At 46.1% G+C, this 22,136-nt stretch overlaps 1 protein-coding gene across 16 annotated transcripts in view; it reads left to right on the plus strand.

The window, feature by feature from the left end:
• Positions 1–22,136, plus strand: part of KCNMA1 (potassium calcium-activated channel subfamily M alpha 1) — a 730,798-nt gene that overhangs the window by 510,087 nt on the left and 198,575 nt on the right. For all 16 annotated transcript variants that reach the window (XM_059169794.1, XM_059169808.1, XM_059169795.1 and 13 more), the window contains exons 10-14: positions 7,101–7,211; positions 9,783–9,888; positions 11,634–11,716; positions 15,308–15,377; positions 21,439–21,594. In XM_059169794.1, the coding sequence (XP_059025777.1) occupies positions 7,101–7,211; positions 9,783–9,888; positions 11,634–11,716; positions 15,308–15,377; positions 21,439–21,594 (526 nt within the window). The remainder of the gene's footprint in view (positions 1–7,100; positions 7,212–9,782; positions 9,889–11,633; positions 11,717–15,307; positions 15,378–21,438; positions 21,595–22,136) is intronic.

The following is a 22,136-nucleotide window of genomic DNA, read 5'->3' on the forward strand; positions in this document are numbered from 1 at the left end:
CCCATGACCTTGGGGCTCTGTTTTACAGAGGTGCCTTTGCTGCGCTGTTGGGGACTATTTGCTCAGCCTTCTGCCCCTGTTGAGGGAAACAGCAAAACAGCCTATCTCTTCCACGATAGCTCTATTGACAGCTGGATGAGATGATTACTTTATTCTCTTCCTCACTAGGAGGGAGAAGGCATTTCCTCTCTTTGTAATTAGCAAAGGACTAGCTGTGGCCCTGGGTAGGAGATTTTCTTATCTCTAAACCTCCTTGGGCTTTTCGCTTGCTGGTTTTGTTTTTTTCCATTTGTGTTAACCGGAAGTGGCTACAGGCAGGGTTTGACATTGTGGCCTCGAGACACATTCCCAGTTGTTTTGTTTTTATTTTTGTCCTCCTTACGTGGACTATTCTTGTACAAGTTAGCAGAACCTGGTTCGTAGATCTGAGGTGGCAGAAGCAGCCAGTGATCTGACAGGCTCGAGATTAACCGTTAGGTTTCTTCTACACTTGCAGTGGCAGAGGGTGGCCAAGACAAGCACACTTTACCAACCAGCCTCTTGGTCAGTACATAGTTCCAGAAAGCCCAGCAAGCTTTGGGGTTCCTGAGCCAGGTCTCAAGGTAGGGTGGAAGGATGGGAGCCACACAGCCTGGGACTAGCGTTTGTTGGCCAAAGGTGAACTCCCGTACGTGGAAGTCTGTTCCTGTGGAACAGGCTCTCCATACATGAGGAAGTGGGAAGGCGGGAGGTGGATAAGCTTTCTTCCTTTTGGACAGTGGGGTCCTGCACCTCAGCGGAAAGCCTCAGTAACCGTCACCCTGAAGGACACAACCCAAACCAGGTCAGGCTGTGTGACAAAACAGCCAGAGAAAGCACCACAGGTGACAATGGAACATCAAGGCCAGAATCTGCCAAAACCTCAGCTTGAATGAGAGCGTCTTGGAGAAATAGTTGTGTGGACACTGAATGGTTCCAATTCAACCTTGGAGGGACAACATGGAGTACTGACCACTGTGTGATTTGAGTTGTAGGGCCTCTCACCACCTGTACCCTGCTTTCTGCATGATAAAATGCTGCTGAATTGCCTTGACAAGTCCTTCTTAAAATTCATTCCCATCAAGCTGGTGGCTACCAATGGTGGCCGGGGGGAAGGGGGGTGGGTGGAAAGAGCATGATTAGAAGTCTCAGCAGAAAGACAGAAGAGATTCTAGCATATGTATTTGATATAAATATTATAGTTTTACAGAGACATCTAGATCAATATATGCCACGTTTCATCTGCCTCTCTGACAAAGTGAGCACAATGTATTCAGGGAAAGCTGTATAGGATTTTCAATTTACTCTGTGTGATTTATTGTGACAGGATAGCTATGGGTTTTTTAAGTTCTTTATACTTGTTCCAGTAAAAATGGATATAGTATCTTTAAAAATAAACAGCCCAGAGCTGTGCATTTTACATTGTCTTCCTAGAATGAGGCTCTTGCTAAAGAGAGATCTGAGACCTCCCTGCCCCATGGGGGGACCTGATGCAGTCAGATTTGCCTCAGTCCTGCTCTTTGGCTGTTTCGAAGGGGTGGGAATGGTGGGGAGGGTGAGCAGGGAACTGAATTAGGAAGTACTGCAGACGTCTAGACAAGATACGCTGGTAGCATGAACTAGAAGGGGCAGAGAGCTGGAACTCTGGTAGGGGGAATCCATCAGTGTCTGTGGGTACAGCCCACTCTGTCTGGGCCCTTTGTTTTGTAGTGACTGGCCCCAGTCTCCTGATTCCCAGTTCAGGCTCCTTTTAGCAACATCAGCCCTCTTTCTCTCTAGAAGGCATTAAAGTAAGGAGGTAGTGCAGCACTTGCTCTGCCCCTCATTGTGTTCTGAAACTCTGGACCTCAGTTTCCACATTAAAATAATAGTGGAGGCACTAGACTAAACATTCTGGAAGGGCCATTCTGATACTAAGATGATGTGAGTCTGTGGAGTGGGGCCCATCGCTGTCACAGTTCCCTTTTTCAAGGTTACTGGCTCTAAGCAACACTTTTAGTTCTCATTTAGCTCAACGCAACTTCAGTGGGTCTCTGGAGTCTTCATTCACTGGAGCCTTCAAGAGTTTGTGCCCCCCTGCCCCCCGGCATCCCTCTCTTATGCCTTGTGCCCTAGGTCACCTCTCCGAAGTTGTCCATTCTGAAAGGCACCAGTGGAACTGTGTTCTGAAACATGTCCCAACTCAACTGGGGCATCCTGGCTTCCCTCCACCATCTCCAGCAAAGGAAGTAGACTGATGGAGGAGAATGCCTGGGATTTCATTCTGAAAGTGGAGATGCTTAATGATGGGAGAAGCACATCCATATTCTTTTAGTGAAGATGTACCCATACCCGTGAAACAAGCACTTGATAGTTTGATAAACCCTGATACGGTGGCTAATAGTCAGGCACTGTCCTTATTGTGGTTGTTACACTCAACCACTGATGCCATGTTTGCTCCATGACACGTGAGGTTTCCCACACCTAATTCGGTCCAGCCCATGTTTTCAGATCCCTGTCCCCAAACCAGGCGTACTTGCTTACACTGGATGACCAACTCCATTACACAAAATGCCATCTGCTACTATTCTAGCATTTCAGACACTTCTTCATGCATCGGAGAGGAATCCTTTAATCCAACCATTAACATTAGTTTATCCCAAGAAAGATTTGTTTAGAGAACTTGACAAAATTTTAAAAACAAAGAAGTCCCATTAGATCAGAAATGGTTATTGATTTAGGTTGTTGGCCATCTTCACAAACCACATGACCAGGCCCTGTTGAAACCCATCATTAAGAATGCCAATAGTTTAAAGAAGTTCAAATCTAGAGCCACATTGGGAATAGTGTTAGTTACTACCCTAGTATAACTTTCCTAAATATTCTCCATCATAAATGGATTGTTTACCTTCAAGATCCTTGGGCTGGTGAGGCAGTCCTGGGCTGGACATAGCATATGATGTCTAAGATGGATATCTGCATCACCTTGCCATCCCTTGGTTTGCCAAATAACGTGGCTTCAGTGTAAAAGAACCTGGTTTAGAGTTTCTGCCATGGTTCAGCCTTTGTTGCCTTGAGCATGTGCAGCTAACATTGAGTGATCCTATAACAGGAGGATGTTTTAAGTGAGAATCATCTCTTTCCATACTATTTCCCAGGCTAAGCCTCTCTCCTGGCCCAGTGAGAATCTCTTCAGCCTCCCCTCCACTCTGTGATGAGGAGGACATGCTGCAGGCCCAGCCCTGCCCGCCGTCAAGGAGCAGAAGCTGAAATACTCCAGCCTCTGCTCTCTGCACCCATCACTTTCATCCCAGTGAGCCTTAGGGCCAGAGACCTGGGTCACATCCTGGGCAAGTCACTTTCTTGCTGTGGGATGTCAGGCATGCAACTTAAGGAAATTGAGGTTAAGAGAGGTTATCTGCAAAGATACAGGTTGTAGAAAGTAGGGTTGTTTGAGGATCAGATGGGATTCGAGAGGCCCTGCAGAACTTTACATCGGTTACCTACTGATTTATAGATATCACATGAATCCTACCATTTAATAATACTTCCAATAGCCATCATCTATTTAAATAAATCCTCAAGATAACCTCATGAATCAGGTACTAACTCCAGCCCCTTCAAGACTCTAACTTTATCATTGTAAAATACAGAATTGGTACCTTGCCTAAGACCATTTAGTTATTTAGTGTCTGAACTGAGCTAACACAGGGCTATTGTAGTATGAATCTCACATAGTAGATGTCATGGAATCGGGCACAGATAATTTTGGATGAGGATCTTGTTGGCATCCTTCAAATCGTGCACTGTGAATAACCATCATTCTGCGCGAAGGCAGTCACACCCTGCTCCCAGTCTTAGAATACTTTCAATTGTGTTTTCAGTCACTGGGGATACAACAAGCTATGCTTCTCTTTTCCCTGCAATAACATCCTTCCCCCAACTCTGGTTCCTGGAATTTTCAAAAGTCCTGATAATATTTCTGGAATGTAAATTTTCCCTTTTCACCATCCGTCGCTCTGTGCTCCTTCAGGGCCCCCCGTGCTCCCTCAGACACAGGCTGGTGGGAGCCGGTCTTCTAATGCAGATGCTGACTTAGAGAGGGGACTTCTCCCCATCCATCAACTCTAACTGCATTCAAACATGTTCAATATGTGGGCTTCTTGATAACTTCCACTCTATGGAAAACAAAATGGAGGGAAATGATTATTGGCACAAAGGGGGGGAAGTCATAAATCTTCAAATCAGATATAGGACAGATTGGAACAATATGGGTTCTCCAAGGTTGCCATGATAATGTGCCTAATAACTCTCCTTGGGCAAAAAGGCAATCTGCTTTCAATCAATCTCGCTTTTTCTGAGCAAAAATACCAATTATGTGGAAGGAAGATTTTTTTTTTCCTCCCTTTTTGATAAAGGCTGCTCTCCACCCCAGAAATCATGCTGTAGCTAAAAGATATATATTCTCAATTGTCTAGAATGGTATTGGACAGCTAGCCTCAAATGAGAAAAGTCAATCCTTTTTTTTTTTTTCTCTCCTCTCCTGCCTGCATTTGTCTACTTCTTAAGAGAACTGAGAGCTAATTAAAGGCTTAAGGGATAATATTGATTGCATTGGAATATATTTTATATGTACCCAGCACATTTTCAACTAAGAGAACCCTGACTCTCTCTAAGGCTGAATAAATCAGCTGACGGGGCCTTTGATTCAAGGGTGAGAGGGTGAACTCATCTCCTTCCTTTCCACTTTTCACACATCTGTCCTAGAGATGAATGAGTTCAGAACAGGGAGAGGGAATGCTGGCAGATGTTCATTCAGTCCTTTGCGTACAGGATGGGAAGGATGAATGTTCAGGCATTTTCCCGGACCTATCATTGATTCGAGTCCAAGTGTGAATAATCACCAGGCTTCTACTGGTATAGAACTTTGAGCTTTGCTGTGCCTGGGACAGGAAGCTGGCTGGGTGGCATTAACTTCTCTGATCCCTCATCTGTTGGATGGGAATAAGGAGCTTGCCCAAGATCACACACATCCTTGGTGGCAGAGCAAGGGATCCTGTCTGGCTTATTCTCACATCCAGGTGAACGGGAGGACCTCCACCACATATGTGTCCTGTGTAGGTGCCCATACATCGGATTCATGCTGGCCTTGTTTGCAGTCATGGAAGTCTGTGGGAAGAAAACATTACAACTGTCCCCATGCAGCCCTGGATGTCAGATCAGGACACCCTGTGTCTTGGTCACTTTCTGAACACCCCTGGCAAATTCAGAATCAGAAATCTTATGCAAAACATGCAAATCCCTTTGCGGCCTCTTTTGTCCATATAAATGCTCATGTGCTACAAGAAATATTTTAAGAGATGGCAGGATAAAAATGTATGTAATCCAAGTGTTTGGTTCATGTCCCGTGTTCTGACCCCCGATGTATTTCCAGAGGGAGTTAGTCATGTGGGTGTGGGGCATTTGGAGAGGTGGCCAGGGGACCTCCTTGAACCTGGCTGGTCCTGGCTAGAAAACAAAGTGATCGTGTTGGAACATCTCTTCTGAGGCAGCCCACAGACAGTCTTTCCTTCCCAGGATGGCCTTCGCTTGCCCGGCCCCTGAGTGAGTGTGGCACCGTAACAATAACAGTCCATAATGGTGATATTATTAACTGCATTGTGCATATTATTGATTTACTCTTTGTTCTGCATCATTATCCTTTCACCAATGAGTTGACTGCCTTATTCTCACATACTTAGTCAAGCACCAAATTACAGCGAAAGGGCAGGCTCTTGTAATGGCATCTAATGGAACATTGCATAAGCAATCATCACTTCCTCCCATTATGAGCTGCCTCCAGCCAATGAGCTTTCTGCCTTGTTGGAATGTGCACCGAGCAATTATGAGGTGCAGGGGGCCTAGCCGTTCTAAAATTTTTTCCCACGAAATTACATGCTTCAGTGTTCACCCCCTGCCCGTGCCTTAGAACCTGGGCAGGGACTCAGCCTCTGTCCCTAGCAGCCTGAGAGGCACAGGGACCTGGGCTGAGCCCCTTGCTATGGTCTTCTTATTAGAAGCCAGAAGGTTGCCTCTCCACAGTCAGGCCCCAGATTTGGGTCATGGGGCCCCAAAGGGCTTAGTCCTGATGGAGCGTCAGATACTAAATGTTAAGGGCCACCGGGTAGCCAGATTGGTTCAGATTTCAGATTCATCAGATGGGTCCAGGAGCCCAAAGATGTTGGGTAGGATGATTGTCCCAGCAGTTCTGGAAGAGAGGCTCATCTCTCCAGGGGAAGCCACCATCTCTGGAAACAGAAGTCCAAACCTTGCTGGATCAAGGCAAACCATTCCTGCCTCATCCCTTTCTAGCTTCTCCCCATCTTGAAGTAGAATGCTGTGGCTCTTGTGGAAGTCCTGGGCAGCCCAGGGAAGCAGCTGTCTGGGGATGCACAGCTTGTGGCGTGATCTGCGATTCCATAGGCGTCCCATCCCCATTTAGCCCTGAGTAATGCTCACTTACTGTAAAGTGTTACATGCCCCCATTGTCGGAGGAGTTATGGCGGAAAAATGCAAAATTTCCTTTTTACTGCTTATGGCCAGCAGAGCCCATAACGTGTCAAGCCGCACATTAGCCACCCTGATAAAAGTCCGCTTTCTTACACACAAAATCATCGTTTCAGCAAGATTTGTTATCTCATTACCTGATAAGCTCTATGTCATAAACCAAGACTCATTCGGTAAATCTCTCAAGAGGACGCTTTGTGGGCAGAAAGGGAAAGATATGAATCTGCAAGGGACTTGATAATGCAGCATTTAAGCACAAGCATAATGTCACTTATTGTTCAATGCATAAAACCACTTGGCCAAACGGTTGGGCTTTTAATAGGATTTTGTGCAGCATCAGGTGAGAAGCCATATGCCTTTTCTGCCAAGGAGTCTCTGAGCACCTGCCAGCGCCACTGCTTTGCCTCACGGCCCTCTGGGGATGGGAGCTGGGCTTTCACGGAGGTCTGGGGAGGAGAGCAATGCTTCCCTGCAGCTGTGCGCTTCCTCTGTCTTGCCTGGGGTGGGTGCTGGGTCAGCGCGGGGCTGGCCCCATCTAACTGGCTTCTCCTGTTCAGGCACATTGTGGTCTGCGGACACATCACTCTGGAGAGTGTTTCCAACTTCCTGAAGGACTTCCTGCACAAGGACCGAGATGATGTCAATGTGGAGATCGTCTTTCTTCACAAGTAAGGGGCCCCTGCTGTTTCGAGACCTTCCACTCAACCAGGCACCCTGAGGAGGAGTGTCTGTAGGAGTGGTGGTGCGGGCGCCATGTTGGGGGGTTTCAGTGCAGAGTTGAATCGGCCATGACCCCAGATGGCCTCCTTGGAGAGGACAGTATGGAACCCATGGAAAGGGAACCAACACATTAGTTCAGTGGTGAGAATGGCACCTGCTTCTGGGGAGGCAATTCTGGCAAAGAAGAGTGAAGTTCATTATGGGTCAAACACGTCATTACCGTCTCTTCAGCTGTCTGGATCAATTCGATCCAGGTGTGTCCGCAGGCTCTGGTGTGGAATGATTAGCTGTCTAGTGTGGACTCTTTATAAGGGCAGGAGGGACAGAGTGGTCAGGAAAGACACAAACAAGAGGAAGCAGGGTATGAAGTATTAACAGCTGCAGCAACAATGGCCATTTCTAGAAACCTCAGTGTAGGACCCTGTGCTGGTCCCTGCCCGTGCATACGGTCTCTCCCTTCATCAACACGGGGAGTCAAAGTGCATGCTGTGAACTCAGAGTATTCTATATGAATCTTGCTGAAGAGGTTATTTAACCTCCCTGGGCCCCAGTTTTCACATTCATAAGATAGGGAGATCACAGTGGTTTCATTCTACCCCGTAGGGAGAATGAAAAGAAATAATCCTTATAAAGTATACAGAGCAGAATCAGGCACACAGGAAGTGCTCAATAAATATTTGCTATTATTGTGAAAGATAACATGCATTAGGTTGATAAGCAACTTAGAAGATAGGTCTTACTGTGTTTGCTGTACAGTTGAGGAAAGCAAGACCTCTCCTGCTCAATATGGTTGGGACTTTAAGCTTCGCCTGATCCCCTTTTAGGTAAAAGATAGTCTGCCAAAGGGATAGAGAGTCTGGAGACTTAGGCATGTTAACTTGGGTGGCACCATCTTTTTTGATGGACATTGGGCCACCATAGTGCCAGCACTAATTCCAAGTTATCTAGGGATAAAGCTTATGAGTTGGTGTTGACTGCATAGCAGGCTGATGGCCCAGGACTCAATCCTGCCCTGAGATCCCATGGAATTTGACTTCCCTATATAAGCTTCTGTTCTGTGCATCTCCTTCTTTTTGACATTTGTCCATAGAATACCAAACTGACCACCATGTCTGAGTGCTAGCATTTTGCCTCTCAACACTGAATTCTCCAAGTTCTGAAAGGACCAGCCAGACCATGAGTGCAGGAGCAGAACTCACAGATTCAGTTTGGTGCTTAGCCTGTCCTTACCAGCTGAGGGGCCTGTCCTCTGCAGAGCATTATGGGAGGTTCAGGAGAAGTAGTGTACGTAGGTTTTGCCCTCATATCGGTTGGGATTTCAAGATGAGCACGTGTGCAACAATGAGAGCTCAACATCTAACCTATATTCACTGACTGAAGTCAGTTTCATCAGGAGGCAGAATTGCACTGGGCACTTGCTTCAAGGAGAGACCAGCATTTCTTGCATGACCAGGCAGACTTCCCAAGAGGGCCTCAACCAGTAATGGGTCTCAAATACTGGTCCAATGTGCACAGGCTCGGTTTCTCTCTCACCCATGGCTTGAGACTGAATCAACAAGCCAGTGGCCAATGCTTTACTTGCTGGGATTCACCTTCATGTCCCCAGCATCTGTCAGTGTCAGCAATGTAGTAGATGGCCTAGTTAATTAACCTCTTGAAGATTTAGGTTAATAACATCCCTTCCTCCAGGGTTGTTTTGAGGTTTAAATGAGTTAATATTTGTCAAGTGCTTGGAACAGTGTCTGCCGCATAGTAAGTGCTGGAAAACATTAACAATTCCTACTAAGTACTTAATGAATGTTAGGCAAGCATGGACGAACACAGTTCTTGGAACCTAGTAGGTTTGAACCAAATATCATCTCCCCAGCGCCTAGTCTGATACCTTATAGAGAGTAGAAATCTTTCATCTCCACAGAAGTAATAAATGGATGAGTGAATCCATCAGTGTTTTAATCCTTGTCCTCCAATGGGAATGATGTCTGGACAGTTCAGCACCGAGAATGATGAATAGTGGACACATGTGTGAATCAAGAGCAGTACCGAGAGTACATTAACTCGGTCTGTGCCTGCTCAGAGGTGACATGTTTTGATCCAGGCCCTGGGGGATGAGAAGTCCATGTGGCTGAGAACCAGAGAAGAGGCTTTGAGGGAGGGAATGGCAGGAGGCTCTGCCAGGGAGCGCCTTCAGCTAATCTCTGATGTCACAGCTCCGTCTCTCTATTCATAAAGTCGGGATTCTGTTGCTAACAAAGTCGAAGACGGTTCACCTCATAGGCCTCCGACTTTGTGAAAACTGCGAGCCTCTTTATTTTACCTTGGTAATGGTTTGGGTTTTCAGTGGGCTGGGGTTTTATTTCTCTCGAGGGTGAACCTTTTATTTCTGGGAAGGAAAGGGGCTGCTTTGAAGGTGAAAGCCTTTTCCTAGGTCTTTCTCTTTGGAAGTCAGAGAGAAAGAAGGCCATGGAAGCAGAAATACCGGAGTCTATTATATTAATGGCTGTTTCTTCTCTCCCTGCCAGCATTTCCCCTAACCTGGAGCTTGAGGCTCTGTTCAAACGACATTTTACTCAGGTGGAATTTTATCAGGGTTCAGTCCTCAATCCACATGATCTTGCAAGAGTCAAGGTAAGAAGTAAGAGGTGACTTCTGCTTTTATTCCATCTGAGAGGGGACTGACTCTGTGGTGATGGCACATGCCTCCTAGGATGGCCAAGAGTCACCTCTGCACCCCTAATGAGATAAGTCAGATGCCACCAGCCTTGACATCCCCCTTTCCCTGGTCCCAGAGTTTCATTTCCTCTGGCACTTGCTAGGCTACTTCCCTCACTTGGACTGTCATAAAATGAAAGTTATTTTGCCAGTTCCCTCAATGTCAGCACTCCTCAAGGAAGTAGACCAGTTGTACGGATTCGGTAACCTCATATACAATGTAATAATCAAGTAATTCCCATCTTAAATACTTAAGTTGGTCTCTGTGTAGCTCTGAAATCTATTATTTACATTGGAAAGGAGCATAACATGAAGGATAAAGTATAAATAAAATTCTGCCAGGCCATAAAACATTTTTAGCTTCCTTTTTTTTTCCCTGCCACCAAAGACTAAAAGCATAAAACTAAACATGCAGATATCTGATATCACTTGGTAAAGGGCTAATCTTTCATTCCAAAATCTGTTAAGTTAAAAATTTTCTTATAAAGCAGACGTGAGGCTTATAAAGTAAAAGGAGAGCAAAGTGACATCTGCTATTTTGCTCGTTTTATATAGATTTTGTAAACACGTTCAATATTTGCATGGCAGTGGATATAGACATATTGTGAATCCACTGACTTCTAAATACTAACTGTGGTCACTACATAATTTAGTAAATAATGTCATTGGCAAACATGAATAAGCTGAAGGATCTGGGTAAATTCTTTGGATTATTAAAGAAAACTAGAGACAATTTGTGACATACAGCGGAGGAAACAATGGCTTCCCACCAAAATGCAGGAATGGTCTATTAAGTACAACCTATCAAGTGGGACAGATTGCAGGCCTGAGCCAGAACAAGAATTCTTATGCTTATAAAGTCCAGTTAATCTTAATATTATCCAGACATGATCCAAGTTATGACTAATGTGAAATCTAATGAGAACTTGGAGAAAATAGTTACTGTTCAAGGACCTAATTTGATGCAAGCAATTATTAGCATAGCTCATCATTCCCTCAAAGGCATAAATCTTATTTTGACTCATGTTTAGAGAAGTCAGTAGGTTTTGAGGTCATCTGTAACACATCATTTCATATACATAGATTTGTTGTCTTTCGAATATCTGAATGCTAATTGAATACTAAATAATACTGAGTTGTTATCTGATTTAGGGCTCTTATTTCCTCCTGTTCCACAGTTAAGATGTGAAAAAGGTCAGATGAAGGACTTTGGAGTCTCAATATCTGAATCCTTGACTATTCAATTAACTTGGTAACCTGAGAGAAGGGATTTAGCTCACCTGACGCCATTTCCCGACCAGAAAAATTAAGATGATGGGGTAGATCCATTGGTAGGGAAAAAAGGCAGAGAAGGGACTAAAAGGCTTCGTTAATTGTTATTTAAAGAAATCTGGAAAGATTACATCTAAGTCACTATGCCAAATGAAAAGTATAATTACGAAGGTCCACGTTGTACCCTCGAACAACAACAAGATGAAATGTTTATACTATAACAAGAACTTGCGAGCTACACTTTCGACAAAAACTATAATCTCTCTGGATTATTTTTTTCTTTCCTTGCAAATCACCAGATTCCCCAAAAGCTGTCGACAGAGAAAGACTGCAACCAGGCGTGGCTATTTACATGTTTGTATTCTGTGATTTTCCTTTCCGTGTCTTAGATAGAGTCAGCAGACGCGTGCCTCATTCTTGCCAACAAGTACTGCGCTGACCCTGATGCTGAAGACGCCTCCAACATAATGAGGTAACACTGGGGAGGCCAGGGAAGGCTCTGGGCTTGGCGCTCTGCAGCCCCTAGGCTGCCCTTTCAGGTTCTCTGCAGAGCATCATCTCTGTGGGAACTTTTTTCCCACAGAGCCACTCTACAAATATAGGTCCAGGGGGAGCTGAGGTGCTGTGGCTGTGGAGGGCAGTGCCACAAGGCATCATAGACAGGAAGCTTATCCTTGGCAGATGGGACCCCTGGGGCTCACAGTGGGTCTTGTGTTTGAGATGTTTCAGACAGGACTAGGAAAGAGAGATCGAGATGGGTGTAGGCTTGAAGTAAGGTACCATTTTCCCGAAGGGGGATGGACCTGCCATGACTTGACTGTGGGTGATTTTGTCTGCCAGAGATACTTAGAGATATCTGGAGATGTTCTTGGTTGTTGTAATGAACGGATGACGCTGCTCACATCCCAGGAGGTAAAGGCCAGGCATGCTGTTCAACATCCTACAACACACAGGGGACAGTTCCCCGCAGCAGGGAATTATCTGGCTCCAAATGTCAGTAGTGCCAAGCTTGAGAAGCTCCATGTTGGAACTTTCCAAGTGTGTCTGTGGCATTGATTAATATCCCCCTCAAAGAGGAGTTGGTTGACTGATGGGCTTGTTTCAGCCAGTTTCCCAGAATGAAACAGTGTCTTCACTGAAAGCCTTCTCAGTGCTTTTAATACTAACATGCTTTTCTAAGATAATGATCGACAGAGAACTTAGCAAACCTATTTGACTCTAACCCTCCCCTTCCCCCTGCCCCCCAGCACCTTTATTTACAGAACATCTTTGGGTGGGCAGGGACACACTCTGGAGACTACCACCCAGTGCCCTCCCTGGAAATGGGTGAGGCCCATGGAAGGCCATCTCCTGGCCTGACCTGACATGGCTGACCCCCACACTTCCTATTCTTTTCTCATTTCAGAAGAACACTGTTCTTCGACAATGGAATGACAAAAAAAGATATTTAGCTCCGGAGAGTTAAAGCCCCTTAGGATTCTTCTTCTCCCCTCCGGCCTACATTGCAGAGGAGTTAAGAGGCCTGGAAGGGAATACAGAGATGCTTCTGGAGAAGAGATGAACTAAGAGAAAACATTCCCTCCCACTACATTCCCAGGAACTCTTGCCTAATTGTGAGCAGCCGTCCTTTGGTCCAGACAGACCTCCTTCTCCCCACAGCTTGGTTTGCTGCAGCCTGGGAATGTACTGGGATGAGGGCTTGGGAAGTGGCATCTTCACCATGCTCCCGTCTCCCTTCCTTTGCTTCTAATCGGTGGCCCCAAGTGACATGAGCTTTCCCATCACTGAGGTAGGTGGGGGACTCCCCTGGTGCTTTGGGGATGAGCACGTCTTTCCCTCAGCATCTGGTGTCTGTGTCTGGCAAGCGACATCTGGCACAGTATTCTCTTTCCTCCGCTTTTCTTTGGCAATATGTTTTCACGCAGTTGTTTTAAGGAAGTTGATGCATGAACTCTTGTCCCCATGGCGCTTGCCAGCCTGCCGGGAGGTGGTGGAATGGGGACATGTGTCCACACCTGGGTCCACCCCCTAAACTAGTCACAGCTGGAAAGTGACTACAACAGCTCACCATCGGGTGCTCCAGAGGAACCCCCTTCCTGAACTAGGATTTCCATCCTTCCCCACGTTTTCATGTCATCTGAAATGATAAAAACGTAACCTTTCAGGAACTAGTCTTCCTGATCTTGAGATTTTCAAACATAAAAACAAAAGAAAAGAAAGTGTAATGTGTTGATCCCTGGAGAAGTTTTGGGGCTAGTGCCTCCCCCCGCCCCTTCCAAAAGTGAATAATGGAAATGAGTAATAGTTTGGAAATGGGCATTTCTCTGAATGGCAATATTTCATTTAAGCCCAGGCTGTGGTAGGGCCAATATGAAGACTTGTAAGTTACCAGGGTGTTTGGCGGGATGCCACCACATGAAAATTACAGGACAGAGGTAGCATCAGACATGTAATGAAGCCATGCAGTAACCAGAATCAGAACTATGGCCCAGGCAGCAAAAGGAATGGAAAGTTCAGGGTTAAAAACTGGGCTCTGTCTTTCCCTTATTTGTATAATCCTCCTTTCTCCTTCTTTTAATGAGACCAATCTGCCCCTCTTGAAATTAAAATGTCAATGAGTCATTTGAAATGAGCTAATGCAGGAGACCCCCCCCCCCCCCCCCCCCCCCCCCCCCCCCGCTCTGGCAGTGAACGGAATTCAGGGCTGACTGAAGCTCAAAGTCCTTGAGTTATAAGCGAGAGCCAACACAACACTTTTTCAAAAATAAAATGAATTGCTTCAAGAGCAAAAGCCCAGGGTGAATTTGTGCAGGAAGAGGCTTCTGTGCGATCCATTTCCTAAATTCACAAGTTGTAGCTTTTCAGATAAAACTGCTCCCTGCCTTCTCTCCATTCTCTCCATTTCTCCCCGCACGTTTCTTGGTGCAGAGTTTGTGGGGGTGGTCCTAATACACGTACTCGCATTTCTGATTAGGCTTCTCGGTGGGCCGTCCTGTGGAATTCCATTCTTTAGCCTTCCTTGTCACAGAAGGAAATGTGCAATGTCACCTCTGACAGAGTCGGTAATGACAAAAACCATAACTTACACGTGGCGAGAGCTTTTAATGATTTCAAAGCATTTCCACATCTGGTCTTTCATTTGCTGCTCATACCAAAGCCTGTGAAATAAATAAAGCAGGTACCATTGCCCCCAATGTCCAGATGAGGAAACAGTCACAAAGAACCCAGGGATTTCCTGAAGGTCACCCAGTTCCTTAGTACATTGGGACTGGAATCCAGGTGTTTCTACTCCATATGTAGCCCAGTCTCAGGGAGCAGAAGCCAGGGGTGGATTGGGGGAGGGCAGTGACTCATCGGCAGTATAGACTGAGGGCAGTTTGCCTGGGTGCTAGGGGGCAGGGAGAGTAGAATTTTCTATCAGACGGTGGCCGTCCAGCCAGCCTTGGATTTTTATTTTCCACCAGCATTAAAGTCTTCACTTAGACTCTATTATCTATCAAAGGCTGAGTCATTGATCCCGACATAAGAGCCCTGCTCAGAAATCATTTTTGTCAGTGGCCTTGTGTGTGTGACAGTTTAGTATCATTTGTCAGGCTGGTTGTTTGATTCGTCATTGTTGTCTCAAGTTGTTAACTTGGAGAACTGGACTCAGAGCAAGTTGCTTCTAGGCTTGTCCCCAGGGTATGTGAGATTGCAAACCTCCCTTGGCCCGTGGCTTGAGGCCGCCTTATTTAGATGTCTCTGTAGGCAGTAAGCCCCTGACCCTGCTCTGGATCACCTGTGCCACTAAACGGGCCCACACGCGACACCAAGGCACCAGAGAACCACTCTCTTCTTTCCTGCCCCACGCACAGTCTGTGGTCATTCTGTTGATTTCTTTCTCATGCTGCCATGGGGTACAGTGATGGACACCGTTTAACCAGGCCCTGTGCCGGCAAGCCTTCTGGATGGTCCTGGCTGCTGGCCCCGCATTCACTCTGTTTGGGTACGGTCAAATTCGTGTTCCTGTCAGACTCCAAGAGTTAGACAGACCCCGCCTCAGCTGTGGTTCTTTCTTTTTCAGAGTCATCTCCATAAAGAACTACCACCCGAAGATAAGAATCATCACTCAGATGCTGCAGTATCACAACAAGGTAGGACAGCGAGAGGCCGGGCCCATCCCAAGCTCAGAGGTGCACAAGCATGCCTGGTCTCTCTCCTCTCATTGTACAGATGCATGTGCACACACACACACATGTGCACATGCACACACACATGCCCCCCACACACACACACATGTGCACACATGTGCTGTAGTAATCCAAAGGGCTAGACAAGGGGTGCTGGGTACATACCTCCCTGGGGCCTTTCTTCAGTGCAAGCACCTTATTGACCGCTGCTCACTGGAAGGCAGCATCTGTTGGACCCCCAGGTTGGAATATTGATTTAACCTTAGATCCCAATTTCAACAATGTCCACTTTTTATGTACTATACTCCTTTCTTTCTATCTTTCTTTTATTTTCTTTTTTTTTTTTTTTTAAGATTTCATGTATTTATTTGACAGAGAGAGAGAGACCACAAGTACGCAGAGAGGCAGGCAGAGAGGGGGGGTGGGAAGCAGGCTCCCCGCTGAGCAGAGAGCCCAATACAGGGCTCGATCCCAGGACCCTGAGATCATGACCCAAGCCAAAGGCAGAGGTTTAACCCACTGAGTCACCCAGGCGCCCTTTTACTCTCTTCTGTAGTCCGGCGTATGAGTGAAGGAGTCCTGCCTTGTGCCCTCAGGGACGGACGGGGTAGTCCGGGGTAGAGAGCTTCCCAGGCGAGTGATAGGGCCTTGCTACCAGAGACCAGGTGACATGGAGGAGCAGACCACGCACCGGTTGGAGAATGCGGAACATGGCCTTCTCCTGCTGCAGAGGAGAACTGGCTTGGTTGAACCGAGGGAAAAAGTTGCTCTCCAGAGAGAAGACATAAAGGAATTTTTCTCCTGTTCTAGTTTAGAAGGGGATTGGGAAGAAAAAACGTTGGAGTCTATGCTGTTTCGCTTGTGATTACTTCTCAGTCTCTCATTCAAAGGCACTGCTCCTTCACGCTGCCTGTCACTGAGCTCCCAGGGAAACAGCTTTGGGGGAGGGAAGGTGGCACCTTTCTCTGTTTGATGTGGAACGGGTGATTCCCCATAATGAGGCTGGGAAACCGGAGGCTGCTCGGTACCTGGAACCAGGTGTTCTGTCTGAGCACAATAACTCCCCGCTGGGTTATGAGTGAGCGTGTGTCCATCTTCTAGGCCATATTCCCTGCGAAATAGGCAGTCAGGTGACCCAGAGAAGACCCTGTTCTGCCAAATGCACCAGTGCCATGCCATTATTTTTTAATTGCTGGCAAGGGCTGCCCCATTTCGCTGTGTGGAGGCCCATCAGAGGCCGTTGTGAAGTGGGGCCTGCTGTCGGCGACCGGCCTACCGCTCGGGTCTGCTGCCCACTGCCCGGCCCTCAGCAGGTGCTTCCACGGCAGAACGTGTTGCACTCCAGCCAGTGGGCTTGGTGGTGGGCACCTAAGGTCCCATTGTCCTGTTCATCTCTGGAAAACCCAAGGACACGGAAGACATAAAGTGAGGATATCGGGGACTCACAAGCATCGGTCTGGAGAAGTTTCTAGATAGCAGCCCCTATAGGTGGAGGGGAATTTTATTAGCAAGCCTGTGGCTGGAGACAGCTCCTCAGGCAATAAACTCTTCTTTCATTTATGATTTGAAATTTCATTCAGTGTGGGAGTGCTTTAAGCTGTTGTTTAGGTTTTTGGCTGAATTTAGATTGAAGAGGGAAATTAATGTAGTAGTTTAGAAATGGGTGTCAATTCCTTTTTTCCCCCTTGCAATGAGTATGGATGCTGCCTCTTCAAGAAATTCGGGATGGTTTCACCTGTGATTTCTGTCAAAGTCCAAGTAGCTGAATGGACCTAGGATCTGGATGGAACCTGGTCAGTACTCACATGACCATAGCCACGCTGAATGTCTGGTCCACGCTGAGGACTCTGGTACAAACCTTTTCATGATAATTATTCAGGAAAAAACTGATGAAGGCGGCAACCGATCCTGAAAACACATTTTCAGGGAATGTGCCAAAAACACATTTTTGCTTAGAATCACCCCAATATGTTGGGGTTTCAGAGTCAGGCAAAATCACGTGTGAGACTTTGCCCCTATAGGATGAGTAATGGATGAGCCCACTTTTCTCGATCATTTCATTTCCCTCTTCTAGAGGGAGCAAAAAGTCCGCTGGTCATTGTCATCCCATTCCTCATGGAATTGCAGATGGACACTTGTCACCCTGCTCTATAACTGCTATTTTTTGAGATGCTCCCACCTTCTCTTTAATCTGTTTTTCCCCCATTGCCTTACAGTCTTATTTTTCTTCCTCTCTCTGTCCTTTCTCTTCATCCATGAATAAATGCCCAGAGGCCTCCACCCATTAAAACTTGCTTTCTTGAAAGACCCTGGTATGTGTATGTAAACTTATGTTGCAATCGGGGCGCCTGGGTGGCTCAGTGGGTTAAAGCCTCTGCCTTCAGCCCAGGTCATGATCCCAGGGTCCTGGGATCGAGCCCCGCATCGGGCTTTCTGCTCAGCAGGGAGCCTGCTTCCTCTCTCTTCCTCTCTCTCTGCCTACCTCTCTGCCTACTTGTGATCTCTATCTAATAAATAAATAAAATATTTAAAAAAACAAACAAACTTATGTTGCACACAACACACTTTAAGTGATAGTTAATTCCATAATTGGATATGAGACTTAAAACATAAAGAATTTCAATTCCCTGTGCTCTAATGATGCTGGTATTCCAGGGCCTAAAGGGATGTAGGCAAGCTGCCTACTTCTCTCCAAGTAAAATTGGTCCTGAGTTTGTCATCATAATAATCTTAGATATTTGTGGCCTATTTTATGGTTTTAAAAGAGCTTGACATCCATTATCACATTTAGTCCTCCTTTGGCCATCTGTGCATGCTAGCATCCCAGTGTGACTCCAGACTGGGAGTCTGTGTTCTCCCAGACAGAGCAGCTCTGGTGAGTACAACTCGTGGTCACTTGGCAGGCATTGAGCTAAGAACAGAATGGCCAACTGTCACCTTCTCTGTAAATAGAGCCCACCCCACTGAACCAAACTCTGGTTCCTCACAGCAGGCCTTCTAGAAGGACTGCTGTTTTCTAAAGTGGATCTGATTTCATGGAGAGAAACACTCAGCCCAGCCCAGATGTCTCTGAACGCAGAAAGAAGATGGCACAGGGCACTCATTTTTGATTTGAGTGTTGTAAATGTTTTGAAGCTTTTCAAGGAAAGAGCAGTTGATGATATCATAGAAAAGTATCACTTCCGATGATTTGGCTGCTAATGGATTTTTAATTTTCTGAATAGATTCTAGAAAGAAAGGTCTTTTTCTAGGACCTAGAAACCGAGTCCCAGTGGCCCAATGGTGATGCAAGTTCTTTGAGCTTTCTCACTAAAAAACACTTAGATTCTTGGGCAATAGTGTTGAAGTGTTTTCTCTGTAATGAACTTTGTTCCTTATGGTGGCTTTCTCAAAGTTATTTATGGATAGGGAAGGCTGGAACTGGACTTGACCTCTACTGGTTTCCCAGGAAAGCATATTTTCACATTTCTCCTTCTTGAGATGAGGAGTGGTCCAGTGGCTGATCAAAGGGGGACCCTGGTCCTGCTACACCTGTTTTATCAGGCCTCATTCTTCAGATCCAGGATGTGCCTCTAGACCTCTGTGCAATGATGCTGGCATTTTCCAGTGGACCCAGATATCCCTCAGATGAAGGACAGAAGTGTCAGAAACAGAGGATTTGAGTTCCTTGTGAAATTTCCTCTCTTCATCTCATGCACACAGACGTTCCTCCTGGCCTTTGGTACATCCCTCCCTGCTCCCTGCTACAATTGGGGAAGATACAACAGCCCATGAACGGAGGCCATATGGAAGCCCGAGAACTGAAACAGACTTGACTTTCCCATGTAATAACATGTGAAATATGCCTAAGGAACTCAAACCAGATGGGGACAGGGGGGACCCAAGGCCCAAGAGCCTGGACTTCATACCTTCAAAAACTTGGCACATGGGGATATGAGAGCCTCTCTGGAAAAGACTTTGTTTGATTGTTCGTTTGCTTGCTTGAAAGTGCCATGAAGATTAGTAAAGGGGGAAGGTGGCCTTTGCCAGCCAGTGAAGAGTTGGGAGAGAAACAGTGTAAGGGGCAAGACGATCCGCTGGAATCAGGCCTGTGATGGGAAAAGGTCTCTGATACTCAGCTTGGCAGAAATTACCATCCATCATGGCCTACACACCAAACTTTTTAACCATGCTCTCGTTAGGGAGGATACGGTCTTCTCTCCCAGGAGTCATTGCTGGCTTAGGACTTGTGAAACTGTCACAGGACTTTGAGGAAGGAATTTCACAAGAGGGGAATTTCTGATAGCAGAGCAAGAAGCCATTGGACTTGTTCTTATTTCCATAATGGCATCTTCTCTTCTAGTAGGTACGGCCGTAGTGTGTTACCCTGACAGTGAAGGGAAGCCTTCTGGGTGCTCCTGGTGTTTGCTGGTACCTGGAGAAAAATAGGCGTTTCAGGGCCATAAAGTCTTGGCATCCACGGGGGGTCTAGTAGGGCTTTCAGCTACAACCTCAAATGCAAAGCAAGTGGTCTTTCTCTTATGACTTGGAAAAACACTTAGAGTTTTTGGGACAAAGACTTTGCATTTTGGGAGGTAGCTTTCTCCATTTATTAGACAAATTACATCCTTAGAAAGTTCCTTTATAAAATAAGCCAAAAAACTGCTTTCTTGTAACATATACCAGTCAGTCTTAATTCTGGCCCCTGGAACAAAGCAAGACAAGCCTAATCTCTTTTCATTGCAGCAGCACCTGAGGCTTTCAGAGGTAACCATCCTGTCTCCATGAGGGTGTGGTCCTTCTTCAGGCCAGACACTGCTGGCTCTCTTAACTGTTTCTCGTAAGACGTTTTCCAGAACCCCCACCTCTCCTTGTGCTTGTCATTTTTTTTCTGGAAGTTATTCAATTGATCAGTTTCCCTCTTTAAATCTGACTGTTACAACTGGATCAAGTACTCCGGAACCAGCCTGACCGGTTCATAGCAGAATGAAACATTTGTTTCCCTTGATCTGGAGACCATTTCTAACAAGCAAGCATTGGCTTTCTCTGTAATCTGTCACACAGTTGGCATTTTTTGGGGATTTGAGTTACCCACACACTTAAGTTTTTTTTCCTTCTTTCCCCCTCAGCTCTACTGCCAAGTTAGATCTTCTCATTTTGAATTTATACATTGATTTTTTTTTTTTTTTGAACCTAAATGCTGCACTTGACATTAAGACTTTTAAAAATTTTTCCTGGTTGTTTTTCTGCCCATTTTTCCAATCCTGGCAAAGTTTTTGAATTTTGACTCCTTCATCCAATGGATGATCTCTGACTCTGCTTCATGTTGCTTAAAACTAATCAGATGAGCGTGTGTCTGTGTCCTTATCCTCGGGTGTGACCTGTTACATAGGATCAGTCCATCTGCAAGAGATCATAATATGTCTACACTGTGATTTGCCTGATGATTTAGGTCAGTGCTACTCAAAGTGTGGTCCCCAGATCGCACCTCGAATTTGTTAGAAATGCAAATTCTCCAGCCTCGCCCTGCACCCTACTAGATCAGAAAGAGTGAATGAGGGGCCGGCAATATGTGTACCAACCCACCAGGTGATTCTGAGGCCCACTCAGACTTGGGGGCCACTGACCTGGAGTTTCGGGGATGCAGATTAAAAAAAGATTCTAAAACACACAGACAACTGAGGGTCCGAGTCTGTTTGAGGAGCTCTTTTATGAACAACCTAGCGAGCTATTCTAGTAATGTGGGCTGATGTGTCTGTCCCAAGAGGAAATTCCCTCTGGACTCTGTTGGCTACATGACAAATCCCAGGGGGAAGACCTGGGTTAGGGAGGCGCAGAAGCAATGTTCCAGAGAGAACCCCGAGGACAGAAGTCCACGGAATAGGGGAGTCGAATGAAATAGCAAACAGCAGGCTCAGGCCAGGGAAAGAAAGGATGAGTCTAAATGCCTCTGAGCCATCGGGCAGTGGTGCATTTCCCAGAGGAGATTTGCAACCATTGAACATTTAGCAGCCTCAGTTCTCATACCTTGTGTTTGCTTCTACAGGCCCATCTGCTAAACATCCCGAGCTGGAACTGGAAAGAGGGAGATGATGCAATCTGCCTCGCGGAGCTGAAGCTGGGGTTCATAGCCCAGAGCTGTCTGGCTCAAGGCCTCTCCACCATGCTCGCCAACCTCTTCTCCATGAGGTCATTCATAAAGGTAACGTCTTGTCCTATTAGAGCCCATTAGCCCCGGATTCAGTTTGTCGTGGGGTTGAGTAGAGAGCACAGCTTAAACTCAAAACAGATCGACGGGCTTTAACCACTCTGGTTAAGGAGAAATTCCTTGTTACAGATTTGGGCACGAGGCCAACTTCTTTCAAAATTATGTTTTTATTTTTATTTGGCACATCCACGGCCATTAAATGATTGTTCAAAGCACAAATCCTCTCTTTTTTTTAGATAAACCACATGTTTATCTATCAACAAAGCCTCCGCTGTTAAAACAAAAATATGATTTATATACATTCCATATGGCACCAGAGTGCCTAAAGAAAAGAATTATCATTTTGCTTTTTTTACATCAAGTGGCTGGTAGACCTCTCACTGTGCAGATAAATGCAGACCATGTGTTTGTGCTGAAGCCCAAACCCCAACAACATAATTCATTTATTTATTTCTGCACAATCAAGGAGGCCAGCAGGGCTGACATGCCACGGTTGTTTGAATGGAGAGTGGAATGAGGGGCCGACTCCTCAGCAG

Source organism: Mustela lutreola, chromosome 4 (assembly GCF_030435805.1).
Source record: "Mustela lutreola isolate mMusLut2 chromosome 4, mMusLut2.pri, whole genome shotgun sequence".
NCBI lineage: Eukaryota > Metazoa > Chordata > Mammalia > Carnivora > Mustelidae > Mustela > Mustela lutreola.